This window comes from Cebus imitator, unplaced genomic scaffold, assembly GCF_001604975.1.
Source record: "Cebus imitator isolate Cc_AM_T3 unplaced genomic scaffold, Cebus_imitator-1.0 Scaffold217, whole genome shotgun sequence".
In the NCBI taxonomy this organism is placed as follows: Eukaryota; Metazoa; Chordata; class Mammalia; order Primates; family Cebidae; genus Cebus; species Cebus imitator.
Genome location: NW_016107532.1, coordinates 3,262,293 through 3,287,854, shown reverse-complemented (window position 1 = coordinate 3,287,854; position 25,562 = coordinate 3,262,293). Strand labels below are relative to the sequence as shown.

General features: G+C 50.7%; 1 protein-coding gene and 1 non-coding gene across 2 annotated transcripts in view; one reads left to right on the top strand and one right to left on the bottom strand.

The window, feature by feature from the left end:
• Window positions 1–8,284: 8,284 nt before the first annotated feature.
• The window catches only part of KIF18B (kinesin family member 18B), a 21,186-nt gene continuing 3,908 nt past the window's right edge, over window positions 8,285–25,562 (bottom strand). The window contains exons 2-15 of the mRNA XM_037746004.1: window positions 18,897–19,223; window positions 18,145–18,302; window positions 17,717–17,821; window positions 17,393–17,503; window positions 17,117–17,314; window positions 16,808–16,984; window positions 15,805–15,879; window positions 15,568–15,665; window positions 14,949–15,099; window positions 14,494–14,621; window positions 11,373–11,578; window positions 10,571–11,099; window positions 9,504–9,593; window positions 8,285–9,017 (exon numbers count right to left, since the gene is read on the bottom strand). Coding sequence (XP_037601932.1) covers window positions 8,930–9,017; window positions 9,504–9,593; window positions 10,571–11,099; window positions 11,373–11,578; window positions 14,494–14,621; window positions 14,949–15,099; window positions 15,568–15,665; window positions 15,805–15,879; window positions 16,808–16,984; window positions 17,117–17,314; window positions 17,393–17,503; window positions 17,717–17,821; window positions 18,145–18,302; window positions 18,897–19,209 — 2,427 coding nt within the window. The 5' untranslated portion in view covers window positions 19,210–19,223 and the 3' untranslated portion in view covers window positions 8,285–8,929. The remainder of the gene's footprint in view (window positions 9,018–9,503; window positions 9,594–10,570; window positions 11,100–11,372; window positions 11,579–14,493; window positions 14,622–14,948; window positions 15,100–15,567; window positions 15,666–15,804; window positions 15,880–16,807; window positions 16,985–17,116; window positions 17,315–17,392; window positions 17,504–17,716; window positions 17,822–18,144; window positions 18,303–18,896; window positions 19,224–25,562) is intronic.
• LOC119474205 lies at window positions 20,054–20,160 on the top strand. Its single transcript, XR_005203491.1, has one exon. It is a non-coding gene; the product is annotated as a U6 spliceosomal RNA (small nuclear RNA).

Sequence of the window (25,562 nt, the reverse complement as noted above, 5' to 3'; positions counted from 1 at the left end):
GGGCGGGTGCCCAATGACCTTTGATCCTGCTATGAATTGGGGACCTGGGGAAGGACAAGAGGCTTTAAAGGAAGAGCAAGGCTGGGCACAGTGGCTCACGACTGTAATCCAAGCACTTTGGGAGGCCAAGGTGGGTGGATTGCTGGAGTCCAGGAGTTTGAGACCAGCCTAGGTAATGTGGTGAAAACTCATCTGTACAAAAAATATAAAAAAGTTAGCCAGGTGTGGCGGTGCACTCCTGTGGTCCCAGCTATTTGGGAGGCTGTGGTGGGAGGATTACGTGAGCCCAGGAGGTGGAGACTGCAGTGAGCCAGGATCAAGTCGCTGCACCCCGGCCTGGGCGACAGAGTGAGTCTCTGTCTCAATAAACAAACAAACAAAATAGAAAAGGAAGAGCAAGACTGGGCATGCGCTCCTATCTCAAATCTCATCTCTGTGGCTGGGAGTGGCCCGCCTTCCCAGGCTGCCTAGCAAGTAACAGTGTGCAGCCTTCCCTTTTGTTCAAGGGAAGTCTTGTTAAAATGAGGGCAAAGCTGTCCTGGAGAGTAAAGATGTGACGAGCAGGAGGTGCTCACAAATTGTCCCTGTGTATGTGAGACACGAGCGTGTTTCAGCATCAGCAGTGGGAGTCCCCTAGCCTTCACCGTCAGCCACTTCCGTGGGCCGCTGTCACAGGCCCAGCTGCATCTTCCACCCTCTCTCAACCCTCAGAACCATCCTCACACTGAGCCCTTAACTATCTTGTTTTTGTTTTTTGAGACAGGGTCTTGGCCTGTTGCCCAGGCCAGAGTGCAGTGGTGGCATCACAGTTCACGGCAGCCTTGACTTCTCTGGCTCAAGTGATCCACCCACCTCAACCTCCCAAGTAGCTGGGACCACAGTCATGTACCGCTGTGCCCCAGCTCATTTTTGTATTTTAGTAAAGACGAAGTTTTACCATGTTGCTCAGGTTGGTCTCGAACTCCTGGGCTCAAGCAGCCCTCCCACCTCTTCCTCTTGAAGTGGTATGATTACAGGCATGACCTGTACAACTGGTACACATCGATCACACCTGACCAACCCTGAACTAGCTAAAGGTGTCTGCACAGAGAACCAAGGAGAAGACAGATTTGGTCATGGTGGTTTTCTAAACTTTCATTGTCTTTTTTTATTAAATATTCATTGTAGAAAAGTCAGAAACTATAGATAAGCAACATACAAAAAATGTGATTAGCCATCGTTTTGCCACCTGGAGATAAACACTATCAGATTTTTTCCACACAAATAAACTCATTTTTTTGCAAATGGGCTCATGCTGTACAAATTATTTTGTAATTTGCTTTTCTCACCCAACAATATGTTGTGAACATCTTTCTATATCAATAAATACTTGTCTGCATCATCATTTAACAGCTGCATGATTTTCCACTATATGCATTTATGTACTAAGTCTTAGTGTTGGACAGTATGACAGTATGTTCTCTCTCTCTTTCTCTTTTTATTTTAATGGAGTCTTGCTCTGTTGCCAGGCTGGAGTGCAGTGGTGCCATCTCGGTTCACTGCAACCTCCACCTCCTGGATTCAAGAGATTCTCCTGCCTCAGCTTCCCAAGTAGCTGGGACTACAGATGTGTGCCACCACGCCCAGCTAATTTTTGTATTTTTATTAGAGATGGGGTTTCACCATGTTGGCCAGGATAGTCTCTATCTCTTGACCTCGTGATCCATCCGCCTCAGCCTCCCAAAGTGCTGGGATTACAGGTGTGAGCCACCATGCCCAGCCCTATCTCTCTTTTTTTTAGAGACATGGTCTCACTCTGCCACCCAGGGCCAGAGTGTACTGGCACCATCATGGCTCACTGCAGCCTTAGACTCCTGAGCTCAAGCAGTCCTCCTGCCTCAGACACCCAAGTAGCTGGGACTAGAGGCACATGCCACTGCACTCAAATTATTTTTTTTTAAAGAGACCAAGTCTTGTTATATTGCCCAGGCTGGTCTTGCAATCCTGGCCTCAAGTGATCCTCCAGCCTCAGTCTTCCAAAGTGCTAGGATTACAGGTGTGAGCCGCTGTGCCTGTCCTTTCTCTGTTCTAAACCACACTCTGATTTGCATCTGTCCCAGGCAAACACATAAAACAGAAGGGTAAACCCTCAGCCCTTCCAGCCTCCACCCAAACCCCATCCTCCTGGCCTGGCTCAGGCTCCATTCTCTAGGGTGCCTCCTCTCCTGCTTCCCCAAATGGAAGGCCCCAACATCTGAAACCTCAGGCCAAACCCTAGACTGACTTCTAGATTGCATAGCAGAATAGTACCAGCTGTGGAGAGAGATGCCTGGGTGCCCTTTCAAGGAGCCTGCAGTCAAGCTGTGTCTGCTTCAAGCTGAGGTGGGGAAAAGATGACCTCCTCGCGCCCCTCCCTCACATCGGAATCTGCTAGATGAGCTTCTGCGTACAGGGTAAAGCCCAGATGCCTCCTGGGACAGACCAACCCCGCATGTGGCCTCAAAACACACACAAGGTGCCTGGTGTTTGCCAAATAGGCCAGCCTCTAATTCAAGCAGCAGTTTTGCCACGTGACTACTGCCCACTGGCTCCGATTGGGCCCCTGGCCCTGGCCCAGTGCCTGCCACGGCATGGTGGTCAGCAAGCTGGGTGAAGAGAACACAGTCTCTCTGGCTGGGCCTTGGTGACCGGCAAGTTGTTCATCCATGGCTGGTCCCAGAGGAAGGGAACTGAGCCTGGTGGCCACTAGATGGCGGTGCTCAGCTGGCCACAGGTGCGAGCAGCCACAGCCACAGCAGTTTAAAGGGACTCCAAGCCGGTCCTGTAGGGGTTTTCTAAAACCCAAATTTGTTTCACCCAGAGGCATCACCCCCTTTATTCTCTAGACTTGACTTTGACTGTGATAGCACTGTCCCCAAAGAGAGAGAGCAAAGCCTTGGCCACTCAGTAGCTGTGCAGTCTTCAATGGCTTTGAGAACCTTCCCTGAGTCCCCATTTCCACCTCTGTAAAATGGGAATTCAGCCATGCCTGCTCCCCAGGTAGCTGTAAGAATGAAATCAGTGAAAGCTGGACACAGCAGGTGCTTGACAAATTGCAGCTGCCATTACATAACACCTACCAGGGGCTTCGCCTATTGACATGTCAGCGGATCTGGATGCGGTTGTCGGAGGGGCGGGAGCTGGGTCCTCTGAAGGGGCCCCTATGTCCTATTAACTCTGTTGGGTGTATATGGACACCCCTCCCCCAAGGGCAATTACTTGGCAGTGTGGATGGGACAGAAGGCAGCAGCTGTTGAAGCACGGGTGAGAGCCAGCACTGTCTACCTCCAGACCACAAGTTGTTGGTGGCTTCATCTCCCAGGGGACACAGGCAACTTATCTCCTCCAGGCCTGGAGACTCAGAGTAGAGACTGCCTTCTACCTGCTTTCTTGCCTCCCTGGCTCCCCCAGTGGGTGCTGTTTTCTCCATCCTCACCCCTCCCTATCCCTAGACTTGAGCCTCCACAAACCTATCCAGTTTGAAAAGCTCTTGGCCGGGTGCGGTGGCTCACACCTGTAATCCCAGAATTTTGGGAGGCTGAGGAGGGTGGATCACTTGAGTTTGAGAGTTTGAGACTAGCCTGGCTAACATGGTGAAAACCCGTTTCTACTAAAACTACAAAACAAGTAGCCAGGCATGGCAGTGCGTGTCTGTAATCCCAGCTACTAGGGAGGCTGAGGCAGGAGAATCACTTGAACCGGGGAGGCAGGGGTTGCAGTGAGCCGAGATAGTGCCATTGCACTCCAGCCTGGGCAACAAGAGCTAAATTCCGTCTCGAAAAAAAAAAAAAAACCACAAAAACCTCTGTGTGTCCTCCTCTCAGGTGTGGGTCTCATCTGCATCTCAGCCTAAAGTTTTACAAGAAGGGCCATGCCTTTCCCCCAACAGATGGGGACTTCTGAATGCTAGGACCTATGTCTTCCCAGCAAACTGGAGTCTCTCCAAGGAGAGTATTTCTCCCAACTCTAGGCTAAAGCATCCACAGGACAGGAGTCTCCTCTTCCCTTGGATGGTCAGCTCCCCAATGCTAGAACCCATGGTTCATTGTCAGAAGGGAGCTCCTTGAGGGCAGGGGCTGTCTCCTGTTCCTTGGAGAGGGGGCTGCCTCAGAGTAGGGCCCATTCCTTTCCCCCATCCTCAGCCTGTGCCCAGCCAGGCTCTGCTGTCTAGAACTGATTCCTGTGGCTGCAGAATGGTTCCTGGCTGAACCCTGGGCCCCTTCCCTTTGCTTTTTTCTGGCTTTATCAGCATCGGTTCACTCACCTTCACAGACCCCAGGCTGCTGCGCTGGGGTTAATAAGCTCCGGCCGTTCTCCCTTGCTTCTCCCCACCCCAGCCAGGACCTGCTGCAGCCTGCCCCCTACCTTCCAGCCTCTAACCCTGGGAGCAGCTTTTTAATTGCTTTCCCTGATCTGCTCTGCTCCCTGCTCCCCTCTGTCACCCTGATTGGCTGCCTCTGGAGGGTGAAAGGCAGGGAGCAGATGTGGCCCTGGTGGGAGGAGAGGGCTTGCGGGTGGCCTGTTATTTCCAAGCCAGCAGTCCTCCAAATGGAGAGGACGAGCCAGAGAATGGAGGCAGGAGGGCTGCATGTGAGCTTGGGAAGCCCTCGGGATGAGCTGGAAAACACAGCTGGCATCTCTGGCCCCTGGGGTGATTCTTTATCTCAAGCCCTCCTGAATCCTTCTTCACAAAAGAACAACGGAAGAAAGGAAGATGACCATGAACCAAATTCTGGCTGGGAGCCGGGATCTCCCAGACATGACCAAGAGCTAAGGGGACATTCCTGGGGGAATCTGGGGCTCTGGGAGGCAGGACTCCTGAGTTAGTAGCCACCAAGGAGGCTCCCAGGTGGTGAGAAAATCTCCTTTGTGGGCCAAGCTGATGGCCTGGTACTGTAAGGGGGACCCAGAGAGAAAACCTAATTCCTTCTCCTTGGCAGATACTAACACTGATGGAGATTTTGGCTTAGACTCAGGTAATAGGGACAGGTACCATCCTGATTCCCTGCATAGAGGGACCATATCTTGTTCTGTTTCAGCCTTTGGCACTGAGTCCAGTTCTCTGAACTGAGCAGGATTTGTACCCCAGGCTGGGGACCCAGTCACGAGCTGTGGGGACCGAGTCAAGCAAGGAGGTAGGCGTAGAAGGCCTGGCACAGGAGGATTTCTCGACTCAGAGGGGGAGTGAGAGGCTCTGCCAGGCCTTCAGGGAGGAAGAGGCAGGCTGAGGCAGGGAGAGGGGGCGTGAGACCAGGCTGGGCCCTCAGCGGATGGGGAGCCATCGATCGCCACGTCTCATGGATGACTCCCTTTATATAAGAACAATCCAATCTGAGTCTCATCGCCACCCACAGAGGTCAGCTGGGAGCTGGCTGTCAGCTCGCTGCCCCCTGGAGCTCCTGCCAGCTCCCCGCGAAGCTCAAAGCTCAGACCGGCCAGACTGCCTCCCGGCATGGAGACGCCACACCAAGAGCAAGCGCTCTCAGCCGGACCTCCTGTGATTGAGGGCAGGAGCCTCATGTGCTTGACTCCATCGGCACAGAGTCTTTGTGCATTTAATGGGTCACCTGGGAGCACATTTTGCACCACAGAGCCACAAATGTTTACTGAGTGAATGACCAGCTGTAGAACATGCTTCTCAAGAGTGACCTATTCCACTTGAGCCATCCTTGGCCCAGGCAAAATTCTGCCTCGTGCAACAGGCCCTGTTGGGTGAAGGCTGCCCTCCTGGCCGTTACCAGCTGCCTTGCCCTGTGCCTGCTACCTCTGCACTTGCAGGGTGATGGTGACGATCAAGTAAGATAATATATGTGAAGACCCCAGGAAATGGGGGTTGTTATTCAATTTGAATCCAACCAACACTCAGTGAGGCCTCCTGAGGTCGAGGCACCATGCCAGGCCGCTGGGGGCTAGGATTATGTGAACCTGTGACTGCTTCTTTGGAAATCATGGTACATAATAGGGGAAAATCTCATTAAGAGTAATTGGAAAGGAGGGAACCTGAAGCACATGAAATGTCTGTCCTCTTCACTTCCACAGGGAAGTGAACAGACATGGTTCACTTCCGGAGGGAAGGAGCTTGGTGTGATGCAGAGAAGCAGACCTCAGATCCAGAACACTTGTGTCTAACCCTGGACAAGTTTTGTGACCCTTTCGGAGCCTGTCGTCTTCCCTATGAGGTGGTGCAGCTCAGTGAAGGGCCTGGCAGCCAGTGGGTCCTCGATGCTCCTGGCTGTGTTCTCTCCTCTGCTCCAAAAAGGGTTCAGGGGCCGGGCCCGGTGGCTCATGCCTGTAATCCCAGCACTTTGGGAGGCCGAGGCGGGTGGATCACTTGAGGTCAGGAGTTTGAGACCAGCCTGGCCAATATGGTAAAACCCTCGTCGCTACTAAAAATACAAAAACTAGCTGGGCGTGGTGGCATGCGCCTGTCATCCCAGCTGCTCAGGAGGCTGAGGCAGGAGAATCGCTTGAACCTGGGAAGCAGAGCTTGCAGTGAGCCAAGATCGTGCTATTGCACGGGTATCGTGCTATTGCCTGGGTATCGCAGTGAGACTTCATCTCAAAACCAAACCAAACAAAAACCAAAAGGGCTCAGAGCTGAGGGGTTGACCCGGTAGAGGCTGCTCCCCCCAAACAGCCAGTACTCACTTGAAATTAGCAGCATTATTTACATGCTACTCACAATGCGCTAAATACCTTTAACGTGTTTGTTTTCAGAATCAGGTTAAACACAGACTGCTGTAATTTTGTTTACACTATTAATTCATTCAGCCAACCATATCTTCATGGGAAGAGTGAAGGGAAACTTATGTGGCACTGTCACACAATGCAAAGGAGTGGAGATGGAAGCCACCGACTAGGTGGAGGGGTGGTGGCAGAGCCGACTACACTGGACTCAGCCTGTGGGGGCTTAGCTTGGAGCCTCACCTAAGACTTGAGGAACACTAGCACCCCAGCCCTAAGGCTGCAGAAGGCTGGAACAGACCTCCAGGTGCAATTACTCCCAAACCTTGGAGAAGAGGAAGCCCTTCAGGGCAGATTGGGCTGTGGAGTGAAGAGCGGGGCTCAGGCCTAGGCCCAGACCCCAGGCTCCAGGAGGAGGCAGAGTGGGAACTGCTGTCTCTATATACTCAGAAGTTTCCTGAGGTTTTAAGAGCAGGGAGGTGAGAAAGGAAAGGTGCTGCTATCCTATCTAGGTGCACAGAGAGACACACACACCAAGGATGGAGACAGTTTATTGTTATACCAAAAATATACGTGCGTGCGTGTGTGTGTGTGTATGCAGAAATAAAGGATCAGAAGGCCATAAACCCAAGTATCATTAGCATTTATATCTAGGTGCAGCATTAAGGCTGAATTCCCCTTTCTTTGCATTTTATTTTACACTGAATGTATATCCTATTTACAATAGAGTGAAACAATAAAGCTGTCTTCTTTTGGAAATCAAGGCACCATTATCATCCACATCTTCACCAGGACTGTAGCTGGGGGCTCAGGGGAGTAGGGATGAAGATGTCTCTCTCTCAGAAACCAGGAAGAGCCAACCTGCGTCTCCCCACTCCCCAACTCATCCTTATTCCTCCTCCACTGCCCGTGGCCATCAGTGTGGGGCCTGTGTTAGAGATAGGTGTGGAAGAGAGCCCAAAAGCCATCTGCCTGCATGGAGGCATCATAAATGAAGGGGGAGGCTGGGCGTGGTGGCTCACACCTGTAATCCCAGCACTTTGGGAGGCAAAGGCAGGAGGATCACGAGGTCAGGAGATCCAGACCATCCTTGCTAACACAATGAAAACCTATCTCTATTAAAAATACAAAAATAAAATAAAATTTAAAAAAAATAGCTGGGTGTGGTGGCACACACCTTTAGTCCCAACTACTTAGGAGGCTGAGGCAGGAGAATTGCTTGAACCCGGGAAGTGGAGGTTACAGTGAGCTGAGATCATGCCACTGCACTCAAGCCTCGGCGACAGAGTGAGACTCAGTCTCAAAAAATAAAAAATAAAATTAAAATAAAAAATGAGGGAGGGAACATGGCAACACCTTTAAAACAGCAACATGGGCTGGGCACGGTGGCTCACACCTGTAATCTCAGCACTTTGGGCAGATCACCTGAGGTCAGGAGTTCAAGACCAGCCTGGCCAACATGGTGACACTGCTGTTTCTACTAAAAATTTGAAAATTAGCTGGGTGTGGTGGCAGGCACCTGTAATCCCAGCTACTTGGGAGGCTGAGGCAGGAGAATTACTTGAACCCAGGAGGCGGAGATTGCAGTGAGCCGAGATTGCACCACTATACTCTAGCCTAGGTGACAGAGTGAAACACAATCTGAAAACAAAAACGAAAACCCAAAAAAACAGCAACATGTTAACACTCACAAATGAATATGTACATGGCAAGAAGCTGAGTATAACAGGGGATTAACAGGGGGTGAGTGGCAGGATGGGTGGCTGGGGAGGGATGGTAATACAGCGAAGGTGTGTTGGCACTAATTGCTCCCAGGTAAGGAAAGCAGGTCTGGGCTCCTGGTGCAGGTGGTTCCAGGTCCAAGAGGGGTGTCCAGCATAGTGGGGCTGGGGGGGGTCAGGACACCTTGGTGACACCGTTCCCCGCTGACAGCACTCTCCCCACCCTGACGAGGTCCTTTCCACTTCTCTGGTTGCTAGGGTACCGGGGACTCAAGGGCAGCTCTGCAGGCCGGTGGGATGGGTGGCCGGGAGTGCAGGGAGGAGGGAAAGTGAGGCTCTGTCCCTCTGTCCTCCAGCCTACCTTCCACCTCTCAGCAGCAGTGTCCCTGAGATGCTTGGCAATATCCAGGCCCTCCTTTCTTCTGGGTCCCAGCCCACCCTGTCTCCTCCTGCTTCCTGTCTTCATTGGCCTCCATGGCCCAGGCTATCCCTGTCCCTAGTGCCAGTCACCTGTGTGCAAGGGGTCCAGCTGGCCTCTTCAAGGTGCTGCTGGGGAGGCGGGCGATGCGGCTGCGGCCACGGGAGATGGAGGAACTGAGGAAAGAAAGGAAGGTGGAAGGTTACAGCTGTCTCTGGTCTATGGGTGTGCATTGAGCTGGGGGTGTAAGTACTTGACACTAAGACCTGAGATTAAAGGATGCTGGGCACCAGTGGGAGCTTCCAGGACAGGATCTGAGGGCGGAAGACGCAGTCCATGGGGCTGGGACCATGGGAGGGAAGTAGTGGGGAGGGTGGAGAGTCCCTTCACTGGATGAATGGTGTGCACTGCATCCCTCATGGATCAATGGATCAATAGGTGCTAAGCACCTCCTTCATGAATCAGCTCTGGGGTGATCCTGGGATAGCAAGGGCCAAGGAAACCTCAGTTGGAGAACTAGATGCTGGCCCTGCTCACAGGACCTCGGCTGCTTGCCCCAGGGATCCAGAGACAGAGACACTGGGGGCCCAGAGTCAACCCAGGTGTCCAATGCCCTGGTGAGAGCTCCTTGCCCCCAACAGCCGACACCTCCCAAACCTCACCTCACAACATGCCTCTTCTTGCAGGCAGAGGTTCCAGGGAGGGAAGATGTTGGTTTGGGGCCCTTCGTGGTGAACAGGAGCATGGGTCCCCTGAGGAGGGAGGAAGGGGAAGGAGGCTGATCAGCTGGGAACCAGAAGTGGGGCCAGCCGCTTCCTCCCTTCAGCCCCCAGCTCGGGTGTGGAGGAGGGTGGTTGGACAAGATGACCTCTGAGGTTTCTTCTACAAAGAGGTGGATTCTTCTCCCTGCCTCACTCGGCCTGGCTGACAGCTGAGTGACAGGCCTGCTCTGGGAGGACATCCAGATGTCAGTTTCTGGTGCACCCAGGGAACTGGAGTTCAAACAATTTCACCCTTCCACCTGCCCGGCTCCACGGTTGTTACTGAGAGCTGCTTCTTGGGCTGTGGAAGGGGAGGGAGGCACAGGCGGGCAGCCTGCCGGCCTCTGCCCCGCAGGTGCAGATCAGTCCACCACTGGTTCTTGGCCTTGGACTGTCCTGAGCTGGCTGCCATTCCCCTACCCTGCCATGTGTGTGGGAAGGGGAAGTGAGAGCTTCATCTTCTCACTAGAAAATACTGAACTGAGTTTTCTGAGGACCCTCTTTCCTGTTCCAGATGCTGAGTTGGAGGCCAGAATCTGTAGTAGAAGTGGCAGAAAGAGGTATTTCCCAGTGGAACACAGAATGCAGCTGGGGTTAAAGAGCCCAAGTAAAGAGACGAACAGTAGGGGTGGGCTCCCCTCTTTCATTCTTGTTCCCTGCTGACTCTTTCCAAGTTGGGGTCCCGTTAGCTACTCATGAGCATGCCACAAATCAGCACAGAGCAGGTGGCTTTGCAGCATGGACAGACCAGGCAAGGGCCCCAAGAGAAGTCATGCCTCCTGGTAACTGTATGTCCTGCTCTCCTGGGCCTGGGGGGCAAAGTGGATCAAAACCAAAGGGGAACAGATAGGAACCGTCCCAGCTCCAAGAGTCAGGCTGCCCTCCATACTTCTTGGCAGCACCAAGAAGTCCGTTGCTGACCACTAACCCCCTGACAGGAGGGGTGGGAATGAGACTGGGAGACCCACCTGGGGATGAAGGGCTGGTCTAGCCTGTTCAGCTCCTGGGGGACTCTGTCCCAGCCAATGCACTCATGGAAACTGGGCTTTGAGGGAGGCTCCTCGGAGAGATCGAAGGTGGCATTGAGGTCTCGAGTGGGTAGGGCCAGAGGGGTAGAACAGTTCTGCATGGCCGAAGGACCCAGGGGCACCCGGCTTTTGATGACTGTGGCTGGGCAGAAGCGAGGGGAAGGGCAGGGGGAGGAGGCCCTTTCTCCTTGGGGGGTGCTGGGCCCCAGTGAAGGTTGGGCATCAGGCAGAGACCCTCTCCTCAGGCAGGGCAGAAAGGACTGGCGCTGGCGCTTGATGCCCCGCTTTAGGGCCGTGGGACTGTCTGGTTCCAAGGGGCGTGGTCTCCTCCTCTTCTTCTTCTCCATGGGCCATCGGGATCCCTGGGCTGGGGAGCAGTTAGGTCCAGGTGGAATCCCCAGCGTGTGTAGGGGGCCACTCAGCTGCCTCGCCATGGTCCGGGTGACAGGGCCAGTATATCCCAAAGGCTCTGGGAAAAGAAGAGGAGGGTGCTGAGGGAAGATCAGGGACTGCACAGAAGGATGGAGAATTTGTAGAACTTGGGGAGCCAGACACTGGAGACATGAAGAAGCCCATAACCCCTCAGGTCTCCTGGCGCCTCTCTGTGTGCACAAGTCTGGATCCCAGAGGCCAGCCTCCTACGGCAGCAAAACCCAGCAACTGAGGCCCCTGGATACCCCTTGGCCCCAGTGGGGCCTTGGAGACAGCACCCAGAGGCAGGGCAGAGCAGGGTGAGACTCACTTGACTCTGAACACAGCTCTTGAGCCAGAGGTAACCCCCTGGCCAGGCCGGAAGTCCTAGAGGCCTCTGCCCCGGGCTCAATGTTTTCTTCTTGCGCCAGCTGCTGTAGCGTCTCAAACTCTGTGATCATGTCGGGGGTCAGGAGGTTGGCTGCTTGGAGCAGGGAGTATTGCTGCTGGGCCAGGCACAGGATCTTTAGGGCCAACCTGGAACAGAAGGAATGGGATTCCTAGCCCTACACAGACCCAGCCTGACCAGGAGCCTCTATGCCATGCACCTGTCCCCATCACTCCAACTGTGGTTGAGGAGCCGGAACTGGTCCCCTGGCTCCCTCCTGACTTGCCTCAGAAGGGCTGGCCAGACTCAACACCCTCCTAGCCACAGTTCCGGCTCTGCTATGCCTTTGCTGAAGGCCAAGGCCAGCCAGGATGGCCACAGGTAATGGCGGGAGGTGTCTCCCACTAAACACGCCCCATGACAAAGACAGTGATCTGAGAAGTAGGGAGAGGCCGCTAGGTGGCCTTGGACTCGGAAGGTCTGAGTCTCCTCTTGGCTCTGCCACTTACTAACGCTGTGATCATGAATTCATCTACCCTAATGGCAGTGCAAGTGGGCAGTAAAGAACCTGGCTCAAGTCAGACTGACAGCTTCCCACTCACATCCTGGCTCCAACATCTGCCAGCTGTATGGTCTTGTATGCACTGGTTAACCTCAGTCTCCACAACCCTTAGAATGGGGGTAACAAATGCACCCACCTCATAGGGTTATTTGAAAGGCTGAATGAGTTATTTTACATACAAAATGTTTATGGAATACCAGGCATGTAATAAGCATTGTAGGTCTAGCTAACTATTGTTTCCTGTAAATCAGAAGTAATAACTTCTTTTTTTTTTTTTTTTTTGAGACGTTTTTTCACTCATGTTACCCAGGCTGGAGTGCAATGGCGCGATCTCGGCTCACCGCAACCTCCGCCTCCTGGGTTCAGGCAATTCTCCTGCCTCAGCCTCCTGAGTAGCTGGGATTACAGGCACGCACCACCATGCCCAGCTAATTTTTTGTATTTTTAGTAGAGACGGGGTTTCACCGTGTTGACCAGGATGGTCTCGATCTCTTGACCTCGTGATCCACCCGCCTCTGCCTCCCAAAGTGCTGGGATTACAGGCTTGAGCCACCGCGCCCGGCCTGTAATAACTTCTTGCTGGTTAGGATAAGAGATTATGTAAGATAGGCTGTGTTCATTGTGGTTCCAAGAAGACCCTCAAAAACACATTCAGTCTATGCTTTCTATTTAGTGATTGGGATCCTGAAAAAGTCTGTGTGAATCAAGGCATATTTCACAGGCACTGGGGGGCTATTTAAAGGAAATTATGAGTGTAATGCAATTATTGATATTGTAAATTTAGATTCTAATAAAGCACATTCTCTTTCTGTAAGGCACACCTATGATAAAAGAATAAACACAATTATCTCAGTGGGAATTATCCATGGAAAATGATTTATCCTCAGGTAGTTCTTTCTACCGGCCTGGACATCTCTGAACCCCCCTCCACTGCCCTCAGTCAGGGTGTGCTCAGGGAACACAAAATCATTTTATAAAGCAGCCTCGGATATAAATTAAAACGGACACAGCAGAAACTCATTCTATATCTGCAAGAGCCACACATCACAGGGAAGATTAGACAATTGCAAAGAGTGTGCGTTTGGGGGAAATGCTGAGGCCTGGATGTCAGACCCAGGCTCTGGCCCCGTCCCGCTCTGGCCCTGTCCCTCTCTGGCCCCGCCCCTCTTGCTATGTAAGCCTGGGCAAAGGGCTCAGTGCCCCATCAGACAAATGGGGAGCTGCTCTACATCAGGAACTTTCCAATTAGGTTTCAAAAACCCATCTTAACTCTATTTTGTCTGTTCTATGCCTTAGACTTCAGCATAAGATTTCATTTGAAGAAAGAATTTTGTAGCTAAAAACAATAAAAAAAAAATCTGAAAAAACGACTGAACCGGAAAATCTAAGATCTACTCAGTGCCATAGTGGTCTAAGATTGTCAGTTCTAAAATCAAAGGGAAATTATTTTCAACTATCTGGTTGTTAGGATGTTTCCAAACACGGAGATTTGTCACATTTTATTAGTACTTCACCCCTAAGAAGTAGGGAGACTGGGGGCTATGATCCCCAATTCAAGGCCAAGGTTGAAGCAATTTGTTGGAGACCACAAAGCCAGAGCAGAAATAAGGACCCTGGTGTCCTCTCTCCTCATAACAGGGGACCGCTAGCAGAGGGACCCTGGGTCATCGGTAGGAGCTCATAGCTGTTCCCTGGAGATCAGGGGGATGTCCCACCAGCACATCCTTGTCCCTCCAGGGCCTCAGGCAGGCCCCAATAGCAGGAGACAGATAATGAGCAGCCGATTATTCAGACTGCAGTATTTTTGCTGAGTCGGGAACAGACACTCCCCAACAAGAAATAAAATTAAACAAGCCCTTCTGTCCGGAAGCTTTAAATACACTGCCTAGCGTGAAGCGTGTTGGGGAGGGAAGAGCAGGATGGCAGTAGCAGAGCTAAGTGGCAGGGGATTTAGGAACTGGGGGCCAAGGAGAAAAATATTAGCAGCATCTTTCTATGAAGCATAGAAAGAATGGTCCAAAATCCACTTTTCTTTTGCTTTGAGTCGTGATTTGTATTTACTTCTGAGAAAAAATAGCCACAGTCAATCCGTTGATGAAGACACACGATAAACATTGGCTCAGGAAGGCTGTCCCTGCCCCAGCCTGACGTTCAGCTTCCCTTGGCAGCCCCCTTCTGACTGTGGACAGACAGCCTGGCCTCAGACTGGAAAGCAAAACGCTACCCCAGCCACTCTGCCCTGACCTGGAGCCCGTAGGCTGCCCGGATGGACTCATGTTTTGCTTCCCTCTGCTGCTGGGCGTCCAGCTATGTAGAGGAGTAAGTAGAGGTGATGATAAGTTAATCAAGTAGGTGATAATAACATCAAGGAGGTGAAACCAGGTAAAGGACAGTGCTGATGAAGAGACAGAGCTTTTGTGCTTAACACCAATTCCCACCCCCAGGGAGGCTGAATCCATCGCTTCCCACCTGGATTCCAGAGTACAGCAAGAAGATACCTACTGCTTAGAACGGTCCTTGTCCAGTTCCTGTGCTGAGAGGTGGCCCATGACTGGCTTGGGCTGCAGGGTCAGGCCAGAGGACTCTGGCAGTGCATGTGTGGGGTTCTGCTCTGGCATCTGGGTTGGAACCTAAAGAGGAAGGAGAAGGTACAGGTAGAGGGACCAGGATGGCCTCCCCACCTTTATAAACAGCTTCTAAAATCCTTCCCTCCTCCAAGAGTGGAAATGACAGCTCCTAGGATGACCAGGTCCTGGTCACTTCCAAACACACAAGGATCCCATAGACTATTTCTCTTTCCTGCACAGGATCTGAAAGCCTCCTAACGACTAAGGTGCAAGACATCCACGTAGAGAGATGGGACTGAAGGGACTCTGAGTCTGGGAGAGCCATTTCTTCCAATATCCCACCAGCTTCAAGCCCTGCCGATACCCAGGCCTCACACCCACAAGCCCTACCTCCTCAGCTGGGCCTTCATCCTGGTCCCTTGGGCACTGTTCCTGGTCTGAAGAGGTCCCTTCCATGGCCCTCTCTACCTGGGCCTCTGTCGCCAGACTCTCCTCTTGAAGGGCTCCAGGCCATGCAGGGAGCTCTGGCGTGCAGGGCTGGCTGGGATGGTGGGGTGGCAAGGGGGAGCTGGGAAGGCTAAGCGAGAAAGGAGGGTTTGAGAGGCAGGATGTGGGGCAGGTGGGAGAGCAGGGAGCAGGTGGGATCTCTGTGGCACCCAGGTCATATAAAGTCCATAAGGGACAGATGCTTAGGTGACAAATGGGCAGTAGCTGAGGGTAGGAAAAGTCAGGATTTTCTGGTTTGAGAGACAATGACACACACTCCTAAGTTCACCTTCTCTCGAACAGTAGGTCCCACTCATAGGGGCTGGGGTGCCATTTACTCATTTGACACAAGAGCATTCTAGGTGACACGCAGTTGCTGGGCAGGCACTGGGTACAAACCCTTAGCCCTAGGGACTGGAGCAGAAGCAAGGAGCCCTAGCCCTCCAGAAACTGGAGAAGGGGGACTGGCTCCCCGTCCTGGCTGAGCTGCAGGGTGGGGGAAGGAACGCGTAGTAGAACTCACTGTTGTGGTGGTGGTTCCGACCTGGGGGCTCCTGGGAGGTCCTGTGGGGGCCAGCCTCCCCCTTCATATACCTTGAGCTTCTTCCTTAGAGCAGCTACCTAGAACAGAAGCAGCCCAGCCCCTGAGAGCCCTAGCTAAGCACAGGAGGGGACGGGCAGACAGAGCCCCGGCTGCACCCTCAAGCTCCTGCCTCTGGCTCTCTGCCCCCACAGCCAGCCCCCAAGGCGGGCACCTCACCTCGGCCTGGAGCTGTTGGCAGATGGTAGCATACTGGCTGATGTGACAGTCCAGGCTGGTCACGTTGCTCTTCAGCTGAGATGAGGCACAGGAGAGAGATTTATTTGTTCATTCAAAGCAGCTTTTATCAGCCACCTCCAACAGACAGGCACTGCACTAGGTCTCACCCACGTCCCCATGACCCACCCTCACAAGTAGAGAGACACAGCAGAGAAGGCCAGTATTGTGCCTGAGACCACAGCAAGGGGCAGAAGACCCCTGACTCCATGACTAAGACCGTCTTGCCACGGTTAGCGTGTTCTTGCAGGGGTCCCAGGAGAGCCAGGGCTCACTGAGGGGAGGGCCAGAGGGAGGGGTCAAGCAGATGTGGCAGAAGCACATATTGGTGTTTATGTTTTGCTGAAAATATGCTCCTGCTGCTAAAAACAAGTCTGAACTAGATCACTGGCCAATGAGAGGCCACCCTCCTGCCGTCGCCCTTGGTTTTGGAGACCATCTTGCCTCTCTCAGCTGGTGGCTTCCTACTCAGGGATGGGAACTGTGTCACTTCTATCACAAAGACTCTGAAGACAGAGAAACTTCTCATCTTTTTGAGACAGAGTTGAGTTCTGTCACCCAGACTGGAGTACAGTGGCGGTATCTCAGATCTCGGCTCATTGCAACCTCCAACTCCTGGGTTCAAATGATTCTTCTGCTTCAGCTTGTGGAATAGCTGGGATCATAGGCACCCACCATCATGCCCAGCTAATATTTGTATTTTTAGTAGAGGCAGGGTTTTACCATGTTGCCCGGCCAGGTCACGAACTCCTGACCTAGGTGATCCGCCCTCTTTAGCCTCCCAAAGTACTGAGATTAAGGCATGAGTCACCACGCCTGGCCCAGAACTTTTTTCTGCCTTGAGGACACTTGGCCCAGGGATCTGTGGGAGCTGCCTGGGTCCCGCCCCTTCCCGATCCAGGGTTGGAGCTGCCCCACACCCGAGCCGGCCCTGCCTGGCACGCACCGAGAGCCTGATCTCTTTGGCCCGGTCGGCATACTTGAGGGTGTTGTACGTGTCCTCGTAGGCCAGGCTGGAGGGGCTGATGGCAGCGATCATCACTGTGCGGCAGTTGCCCCCAAGGGAGTCTTTGAGCAGGCGGGTTAGTTTGCTGTCCCTGTAGGGCACATGGGTCTTGCGGCCCTGGGGGTCAATGAGCGGGTATGGGGTCAGGCGGCTGTGGCACTGACCCAGGATGGGGCCCTGTGGCCTTTGGCCCTGGGTTCAGGAGCTTGGTTGCTATCCTGGGGAAAACACTGGTCTGCGCTACTTTACCTTTGCGTCGGCCAGGGCGTTGAGGACATTGATGAGCGCCAGCAGAGAGCGGTTGATGTTGGCGCCCTCCCGCAGCCGCTCCCCCTTCGCATGGGTGCTGGATGCCCGCTCTGAGCCAGCCAGGTCAATCAGGCTCATCTTGGCCACCTGGATGGCCTGGGTCAGTCCTGGAACCCGGTCCTGCTGCTTCACGAAGATCTGAAGGCAGATGGCAGAGGTGAGGGAGAGCTGGGCTTCAGGAGCCCTGGCTTCAGGCTCTGACCCATGGCTCCTCACCTGGAAGATGGCATGGGAGCGGGAGGAAGTTGCATTGGCATCGGTGGGGTGCTGCGTGCGGTTACAGTTCCCCCTGGTCAGCATCTCCAGCAGCTGCTCGGCTGAGGCTGGCTACAGAGGAGAGGCCCAGGAACGGGGCTGTGGGTTCTCTGACCAGGACCTTTCCCCTAACAGGAAGGGCTGCTCTTCAGAACCCAAGTCACCCACTTGCTACCACCACCACTGCCCCCACCACCACAGGACCCAGGGCATCCCCAAATGGTTTTGTGAGGGAACCCCAAGGACCCATGGGGCCGATCATCCTACCCCAACCCAATCCCACACCTGGTGGAAAGAAAGTCCTTGCACCACCACCCCCTTGTCGGGGTCCTCGCGGATGGCAAGGGGTCCCTTGGGCTCCAGGAGATCGTGGATCTGCTCATTGTACACCTGGGAAAGGAAGCAAGGAAGAGGCCTGAGGGAGAGCGGCCCATCAGGAAACCTCTCCCTAGCTGCTGGACGGGGGAGCTGAGGCCAGGGCGTGTCTGAGACACCCATAGGAGTGGCACTTCCCAGGACTGAGTTACATGACCACAGCAGGGTGAGCAGGCGGGTGTCTCTAGTGCAACATCTCACTGAGCTGTATCTATCCCCTTGAGGGGCCCCAGCTCTCCATTTCCTGCCACTCTGTCCCACACCAGCTCACTCCACCCCATGGGCTCACTTCCCCACAGGTAGTTGTGAGAATGAGGCATAGGGCAGGGGCAGCTGACCTCCTGGTAGCTGATGAGCACCTCGAAGTGCTTCTCCTGCTGGCGGGCCTCCAGGCGCTTGTACAGTTCCACAGTGGTCAGGTACATGATGCCGGGGTCCTCCTCCCTTCCAAGCATGGTGTGTGTCTTCCCAGCCCCGGTGGCCCCGTAGGCAAACACTGCAGAGAACAGAGTTGGGAGGACTCCAGTGCCTGGCCACCCAGCTCAGCCCTTCCCTCCTCCCACAGGCGCTGTTCCTTTGCCTCCTGTGTTCCCTGCTCCGCTGCTCCCACTAATCCAACCTTCCATGTTCCCACTGTAGGGTTGGCATTCCCTGTGTTTGTTCTGCTCCCTGCTAGGCCAGCGGATTTGGGAGGACCGGATCTCTGCTATGGGTGCGGGCTATGCCTTCCTTCTGCAGGAGAGGCTGCTTTCGGTGTTGAAGGCCCATTGTCATCTCCCTCTCACCACTTACCCTGGTTTATCCCCAGACACTGTGGGTGTGTGTGATCTGAGTGGCATCTTCTCCCCTCCAGGGACCATCCTGTCTGATTTGCTGTTGCAGCCCTGGGCCCAGTAGAGTGCCTCCCACATATAACGATTGAATGAATGAATGGGGGGCCCGCAGAGCATGATGGGACATCGTACAAAACTCCTCAGTAAATCATGCCCAGCTGGGGGGAGGTGGGCACATGCCAGAAGCCACATGAAACCCTTCCCTTAGGAGGAGGCAGGGAGGCCAGGCTGCTGCCAGGCAGGGCTGAGATTCTCACCTGAGCAGTTGTAGCCTTGGAGGAAGCTGTCCAGGATGCTGTGTGTGGTGTGCTGGAACACATCCTGTTGGCTGGCCGCCTCACCAAAGACCCGGTCAAAGACAAAGGTCAGGTCTTTGCTCTTCTTCTTGGGGCCATCATGGGTGCTGCCCCATTTCAGGCCAGGAAACCCTCTGTCGGGCTCCTCAGGGTTAAACACCAGCACCCGTTCATCCACCACCTGCACCACCGGCCGCCGCTGACTGTCCAGCTCCCGAGGGGTGGGGGGCCGCACCCGCACCACCACCTGCAGTGTACTGTCCTCTACTACCATCACCGTGGCGACACCTGGGCGAGACACGGCGGAGCTGAGGACCAATCCTACCCCAGGCCTGACCAAGTGCCCCCGCTAGCACTCCAAGGCCCCTTCCACCCACTCCCAATGGCTGGTTTCTGTTTCATCCCTCAAGAGTAAAAATATTTGTGCCACGACCAATTATATCTCTTCCTCATTTGAAATACTATCTTTGTCATACTCAAATGACTATATTTTCAGAGGTCTCTTACTGGGCTTTCTAGTATGTTCCATGAATCCATTTGTTTATTCTTTTTTTTCTTACCATTCATAGCCTGCAAGTGTCTCTGTCTATTCTTGGGCCAGTGCCACACTGTTTCCATGATATTACTTTACAGTATGCTTTTCAGATAGTAAGGCAACAACTTCTTCATTACTTTTTCTTTTCTATAGCTTTCTTGGCTATTTTCAGGCATTTATTATGCTACTTTACCCAGAACCCCCTCTTCCCACAAAAATCCTATTGGGACTCCAGTTTGAATTGCGTTACATTTGCATATTTATTATACTGAGCCTATTATTTTATTTTTTACTTTACATAAGCTTTTAGCAGCCAAGTGTATTAAACCCTTTCAGGCAAGATTGTGGCTACTGCCTTTCTATTTGTTTAGGTATTTTTTATGTCCCTCAATAAGATTTTATAGTTTTCTCTCTCTTCAGTTATTTCTGTTAATTGTCCTTTTAATATAATTCTCAGGTATTTTATGTACTTAATTGCTCTTGTGGATGGAACACTTTTCCCCATTTACATTTCCAGCTGATAACTGCTAGTATGGAGTAACACAGCCAATTTTATATATTTGCCCTATATCGACCACCCCCAGTGCTCGCTTCGGCAGCACATGTACTAAAATTGGAACAATATAGAGAAGATTAGCATGGCCCCTGCACAAGGATGATATGCAAATCTGTGAAGCATTCCATTATATAATTAAAGATTTTAAATTTAAAATTAAAAAAAAAAAAGCTACCACCCCCAAACTCTCTTATTAATTTCATTTATTTTTATTAGAACTTACTGGGTTTTCTAAGTATACAATTATGTATTAGAAGAGGAAAAATTTTTTACTTTTGCTTCTTCATACTCATACCAAATATTTCATTTGTCTATTGCAGTCTAGAACTTTTTTTTTTTCTCCGAGACAGAGTTTCACTCTTGTTATCCAGTCTAGAGTGCAATGGTGTGATCTCGGCTCACTGCAACTTCTGTCTCTTGGGTTCACGTAATTCTCCTGCCTCAGCCTCCCGAGTAGCTGGGATTACAGGCATCTGCCACCATGCTTGGCTAATTTTTTGTATTTTTAGTAGAGACAGGGTTTCACCATGTTGGTTAGGCTTGTCTTGAACTCCCAATCAGGTGACCCACCCACCTCAGCCTCCCAAAGTGCTGGGATTATAGGCATGAGCCACCATACCCAGCCTGCAGTCTAGAACTTCTAAAACAATGTTGAATAATAATGATGATAATGTACATTCCTGTTTTGTTTCTGATTCTAAAGGAAATGGCTTTAATGCTTCACTATTTAGACATTAGTTTTATATAAGTAGTCTTTATCACAATAGCAACTTCTTCTATTTTTGTTTTACTTGGGGTTATTATTAGGAAAGTCTAGAATTTTATCAATGCTCTTTCAGCAACTCCTAATATATTATGCCTTTTTTTTCTCCCTTATTTTGTTGCCATGGTAATTTATTTAATATCATTCCTGGTATCAAACCAACCATGCATTCCTGGAAAAAATATCCTACCCTGGCCATAGTGAAGTTTTCAATACTTAAATGGTCAGACATGTCAATCTTTTCTTTTATAACTTTTACATCATACTTATGAAGACATTTCTTCTCCTAGGTAATAAACACTCTTATTTCTGTCTAATACTTTTTATTTCTTACATTTAGGTCATCATGGTGATGGAATTTTTGTGTGTGTGAACTGGGTGAGGAGGTTTAATATCTTTTCTTTCTAATTGGTAAGTAATTATCCTCATGGTCATTTATTGAATAGTGCATTCCTCCTTCTCCAATTTGAAATGCCAAATTTAACATAACTAAAGTCTCATAGAAACATGAATTTGTGCCTGGCATGGTGGCTCACACCTGTAATCCCAGCACTTTGGAAGGCTGAGGTGGGCAGGTCACCTGAGGTCAGGAGTTTGAGACCAGCCTGGCCAACATGGTGAAACTCCAACTCTACTAAAAATACAAAAATTAGCCAGGCATGGTGGTGGGCGCCTGTAATCCCAGCTACTCGGGAGGCTGAGGCAGGAGAATCACTTGAACTTGGGAGATGGAGGTTACAGTGAGCCAAGATGGCGTCATTGTACTCCAGCCTGGGTGACAGAGAAAGAGTCTGTCTGGAAAAAAGAAAAAAAAAAAAGGACATGAATTTGTTTCTGGACTCTCCCTTCTGTTTCATTATGTCCATTCCTTTTCCAGTACCTCACTGTTGTAATTACTGTGGTTTTATCATATATCATTCCATTGCTCTTTTTCTTGGCTATTTTTAGGCACCCAATCTTACATATGATTTTAGAATCAGCTTATGAAGTTCTATGACAAATCCTGCTAAGATTTAAATTTGGATTATTTTGAATTTATAGATTAATATGAGGAAAGCTGGCATCTTTACAATATCACATTCCCACCTAGGAACTGATATCTCTTTCCATTTATTCACACCTTTACAGTCTTTAGTAAAATTTTACAATTTTCCTCACATGGGTATTAAACATTTCTTGATAAGTTTATTACTAGTTATTACATGATCTTTGCTATATTGTGAATAGTCTCCTTTTTTATTTTTATTTTTTTGAGACTGAATCTTGCTGTTGACCAGGCTGGAGTGCAGTGGTGCAATCTTGACTCACTACAACCTCTGCCTCCCAGGATCTCTTGCCTCAGCCTCCTTAGTAGTTAGCATTACAGGCGAGTGCCACCACACCCAGCTAATTTTTGCATTTTTAGTAGAGACAGGGTCTCGAACTCCTGACCTCAAGCAATCCGCCCGCCTTGGCCTCCCAAAGTGATGGGATTACAGGCATGAGCCATTGCGCACACCTGTTCCTTTTAAAATTACATTTTCAAACTCCTTTTTTCCAGAATATAGGAAAGCTGCTGATTTCTGCATGCAGATCTTGTATTTGGCTACATTGCTGAACTCCCTTATTGGTTCTAATAGATTGTCATCGATTATCTTAAGTCTTTCAATTAAATGATAATATCGTTTGCAAATAATGACAGTTACTTTCTATTTTTAGCTCTTCTATATTTAGTTCCCCACCTCCACTGCCCATTAGGAAGGTAGGAATGGGTATTAAATTTTATCAAATGCTTTTTGGCACTTGCTGAAATGATCACACATAGCTCTCCTTTAATCTATTGATGTAGAGGGTGACACACCAGATTTCCTAATGTTGACCTGGTAATAATTCCAAACACATATTTACTCATTCTCTCTTATATCTGCCCCAGACCTGTCTCCCTGGTTTTTCATTTCTCTTTTGAAACAGTGTACCAATGGCAGGGATGGAATTTTTGGAATGCAGAAGTCATGCTGGAGAAGTTCAGCCCAACTCCAGGGACATATTGACAGGGGTGAGGATCAGGGGCTGTTCCTGGGCATTATGAGTAGATGGATGCCTTCCAGGTAAAGACAAGATTCCACTTATGGGTCACAAAGACCAAGGTCATTCAGCAAAGAAAAGCAGGGTTTCTACCTGACACTCTAGTGAATAAGGTTTTCCTTGGGGAGTGAGACAGAATTGAGCTGATTTGAAACTCTTATCCCCTCATCTTTAAACTTCTTCCCCATACAAAACAAGAAAAGAGATCAACCAACCATAATCCTTTTACATGTATGTAATTCTATTCCTGTCCCAGCAATCAGATTGCCATAGTAAGCATATTAGCTAAGTGCTCACTATGTCAGAAACTGTTCAACCGCCTTACACATATCATCTCCTTTTATCCCCATTGCGATCTCACAAGATGGATACTATTATTATACTCATTTTTCACTGAAGAAATTGAGACAGAGAGGGTTAAGCAATTTGCCCAAGGTCTCAATGCTAGTGAGTGATGGAGCCCCATTCCAAACCAGGCAGTCTGACTACACAGCCGGCTACACTGCCTTAGAGTATTATATATTATGCTACAATGATCGCATCGTTGTAATAGTCCCTTATGTTTGTATAATTATAATCCCTTTTATGGAATTAGCATTCTGTATTCTGAAAACACTTTCAAATACATAGACTGTACCTAATTTTCTTTTTTCGAGATGGAGTCTTGTTCTGTCACTGAGGCTAGAGTGCAGTGGTGTGATCTCGGCTCACTGCAACCTCCGCCTCCCGGGTTCAAGCAATTCTCCTGCCTCAGCCTCCCCAGTAGCTGGGATTACAGATGCCCCCCACGATGGCTGACTAATTTTTGTACTTTTAGTAGACCATGTTGGCCAGGCTGGTTGTGAACTCCTGACCTCAGGTGATCCACCTGTCTTGGCCTCCCAAAGTGCTGGGATTACAGGGGTGAGCCACTGCACCGGCTGTACTTAATTTTCAACAAAGAAGGTTCCTGTCTCCTACTCTTGCAGTCCCACCCCCAGGAAACCCTATTTTGGGACCTGGGGAAGTGAAGGCAGAGGGTGCCTGGGTCCACATTTCCCAGCAGTCCCAGCTCCCCATGGGGAGTGCTTTAGCTGAGGCGGAGCCATGGAGCAGTCTAACATTCTAAGCAGGAAATTTAAAAGGGCACTGGCAAAGGAGTAACCTTTACAGTTCTTTCCTCCTGCCTCCTGAGGGCCGGTGTGGCTGAGTCTGTTTGCCTAATGAGATATTTTCCTTCTTCCTGAGATGGTGCTGGGGGCATGGGGCACAAGTGTGGGTGACATTTGGCACAGCTGCCGCTAGGATGCCGGGGTCCTGGTCCCTGTTCAGCATCTGACCGAAGAGGAGGTCTTTCCACAAGCCACACCAGGTCGATGTCGCATCAGCTTCCCCCTTTGAGATCCAGAGAAAACAGCTACTGATCTGCTCTCGCCCCAGGGGATGGGGAGATTAATGAGAGAACGTGTGTCAAGTTTGCTTTGATCCTTGGTTGGAAAGAGCATTTCAGCCCAAAGTACAAGGGAGATGATTCTTTAATAAGATCTTCAGGATTCTCAGCCAGCCACAGTCACGTCCTGTTTCTAACCCAGGGCAGCTCATTAAAACCCAGAGGCTAGTGCTCTGCCAGGCTGGGGCTGGGAAGCCAAGACTATTGTTTAGGGGATGGCCTGCTCTGCCCACCCTAGATGAGACAGGCCCAACGAGCCCAAGCTCCTCAGAAACCCCTGGAGAAGAATTTCAGAGGACTTGAGGGAATCTCCCTGCAGACACTGGGAGCTGAAGAAGGTAGTGCGGGTGAGGGTATCGGGGAAGAAGCCTAGCCCCTGGATGTCCTAGTTTTACAGGCAATGCTGTAGCCCCCTTCATCTCTCCTTCACAACCCTCATACACTTGTTTTTTTGTCCTTAAGCTCCAAGAGCAGGACCTTCTTCTGACATAGTCTGTGTACCCCAGGTGCCTGGGCACCCGGCCCAGCATGCAGCAGATGCTGAATTTGTCCTATGAATAAATAAGGGCCAGAGAAGAGCAGAGTCTGGATCCAAAACTCTAAAAATAATTATTATTACAGCTAACATTTACCCAGTGCTTACTATGTATTAGGCACTATGCTAAGTGCTTTACAAATGGTGTTTAACTTTCACAACAATTGTTATATCCCTGCGCTACAAAAGGAACAGGAGGCACAGGAACTTGTATCCCAAATGTGAAATAGCAAGGCCAGAACTTGACCTTCTTCTGTCACTGGGGGCAATACTCCATCCTTAGGCCACTCTGCTCTGCAGCTGGGCTTGGGCGGCTCCCATCTCCCCCTCACCTTGGTACCTACAAAAGAGCACCCCAGGTCCACTGGTTCTTCCTACATGTGGTCATGCAGAGGAAGAAATTTGGTTCTTTTGTTTTTTAAATAGACAATCATGAGGCTGTAATTGATGATAGTGCTGTTAGTTTTTTCCTAATCTTATTTTTATTTATGTTTCTTGTCTTACATTTCCAGTTAGGCCCTCCAGCACAATATTGAATAAAAGCAGTAATAGTGAGTATCTTCATCTCTTTGCTGATTTTATAAAGAATGCTTCTACTATTTCACACATTATTGGTTTAAGAAAATTTATCTCAGGCCGGGCGCGGTGGCTCAAGCCTGTAATCCCAGCACTGTGGGAGGCCGAGGCGGGTGGATCACGAGGTCAAGAGATCGAGACCATCCTGGTCAACATGGTGAAACCCCGT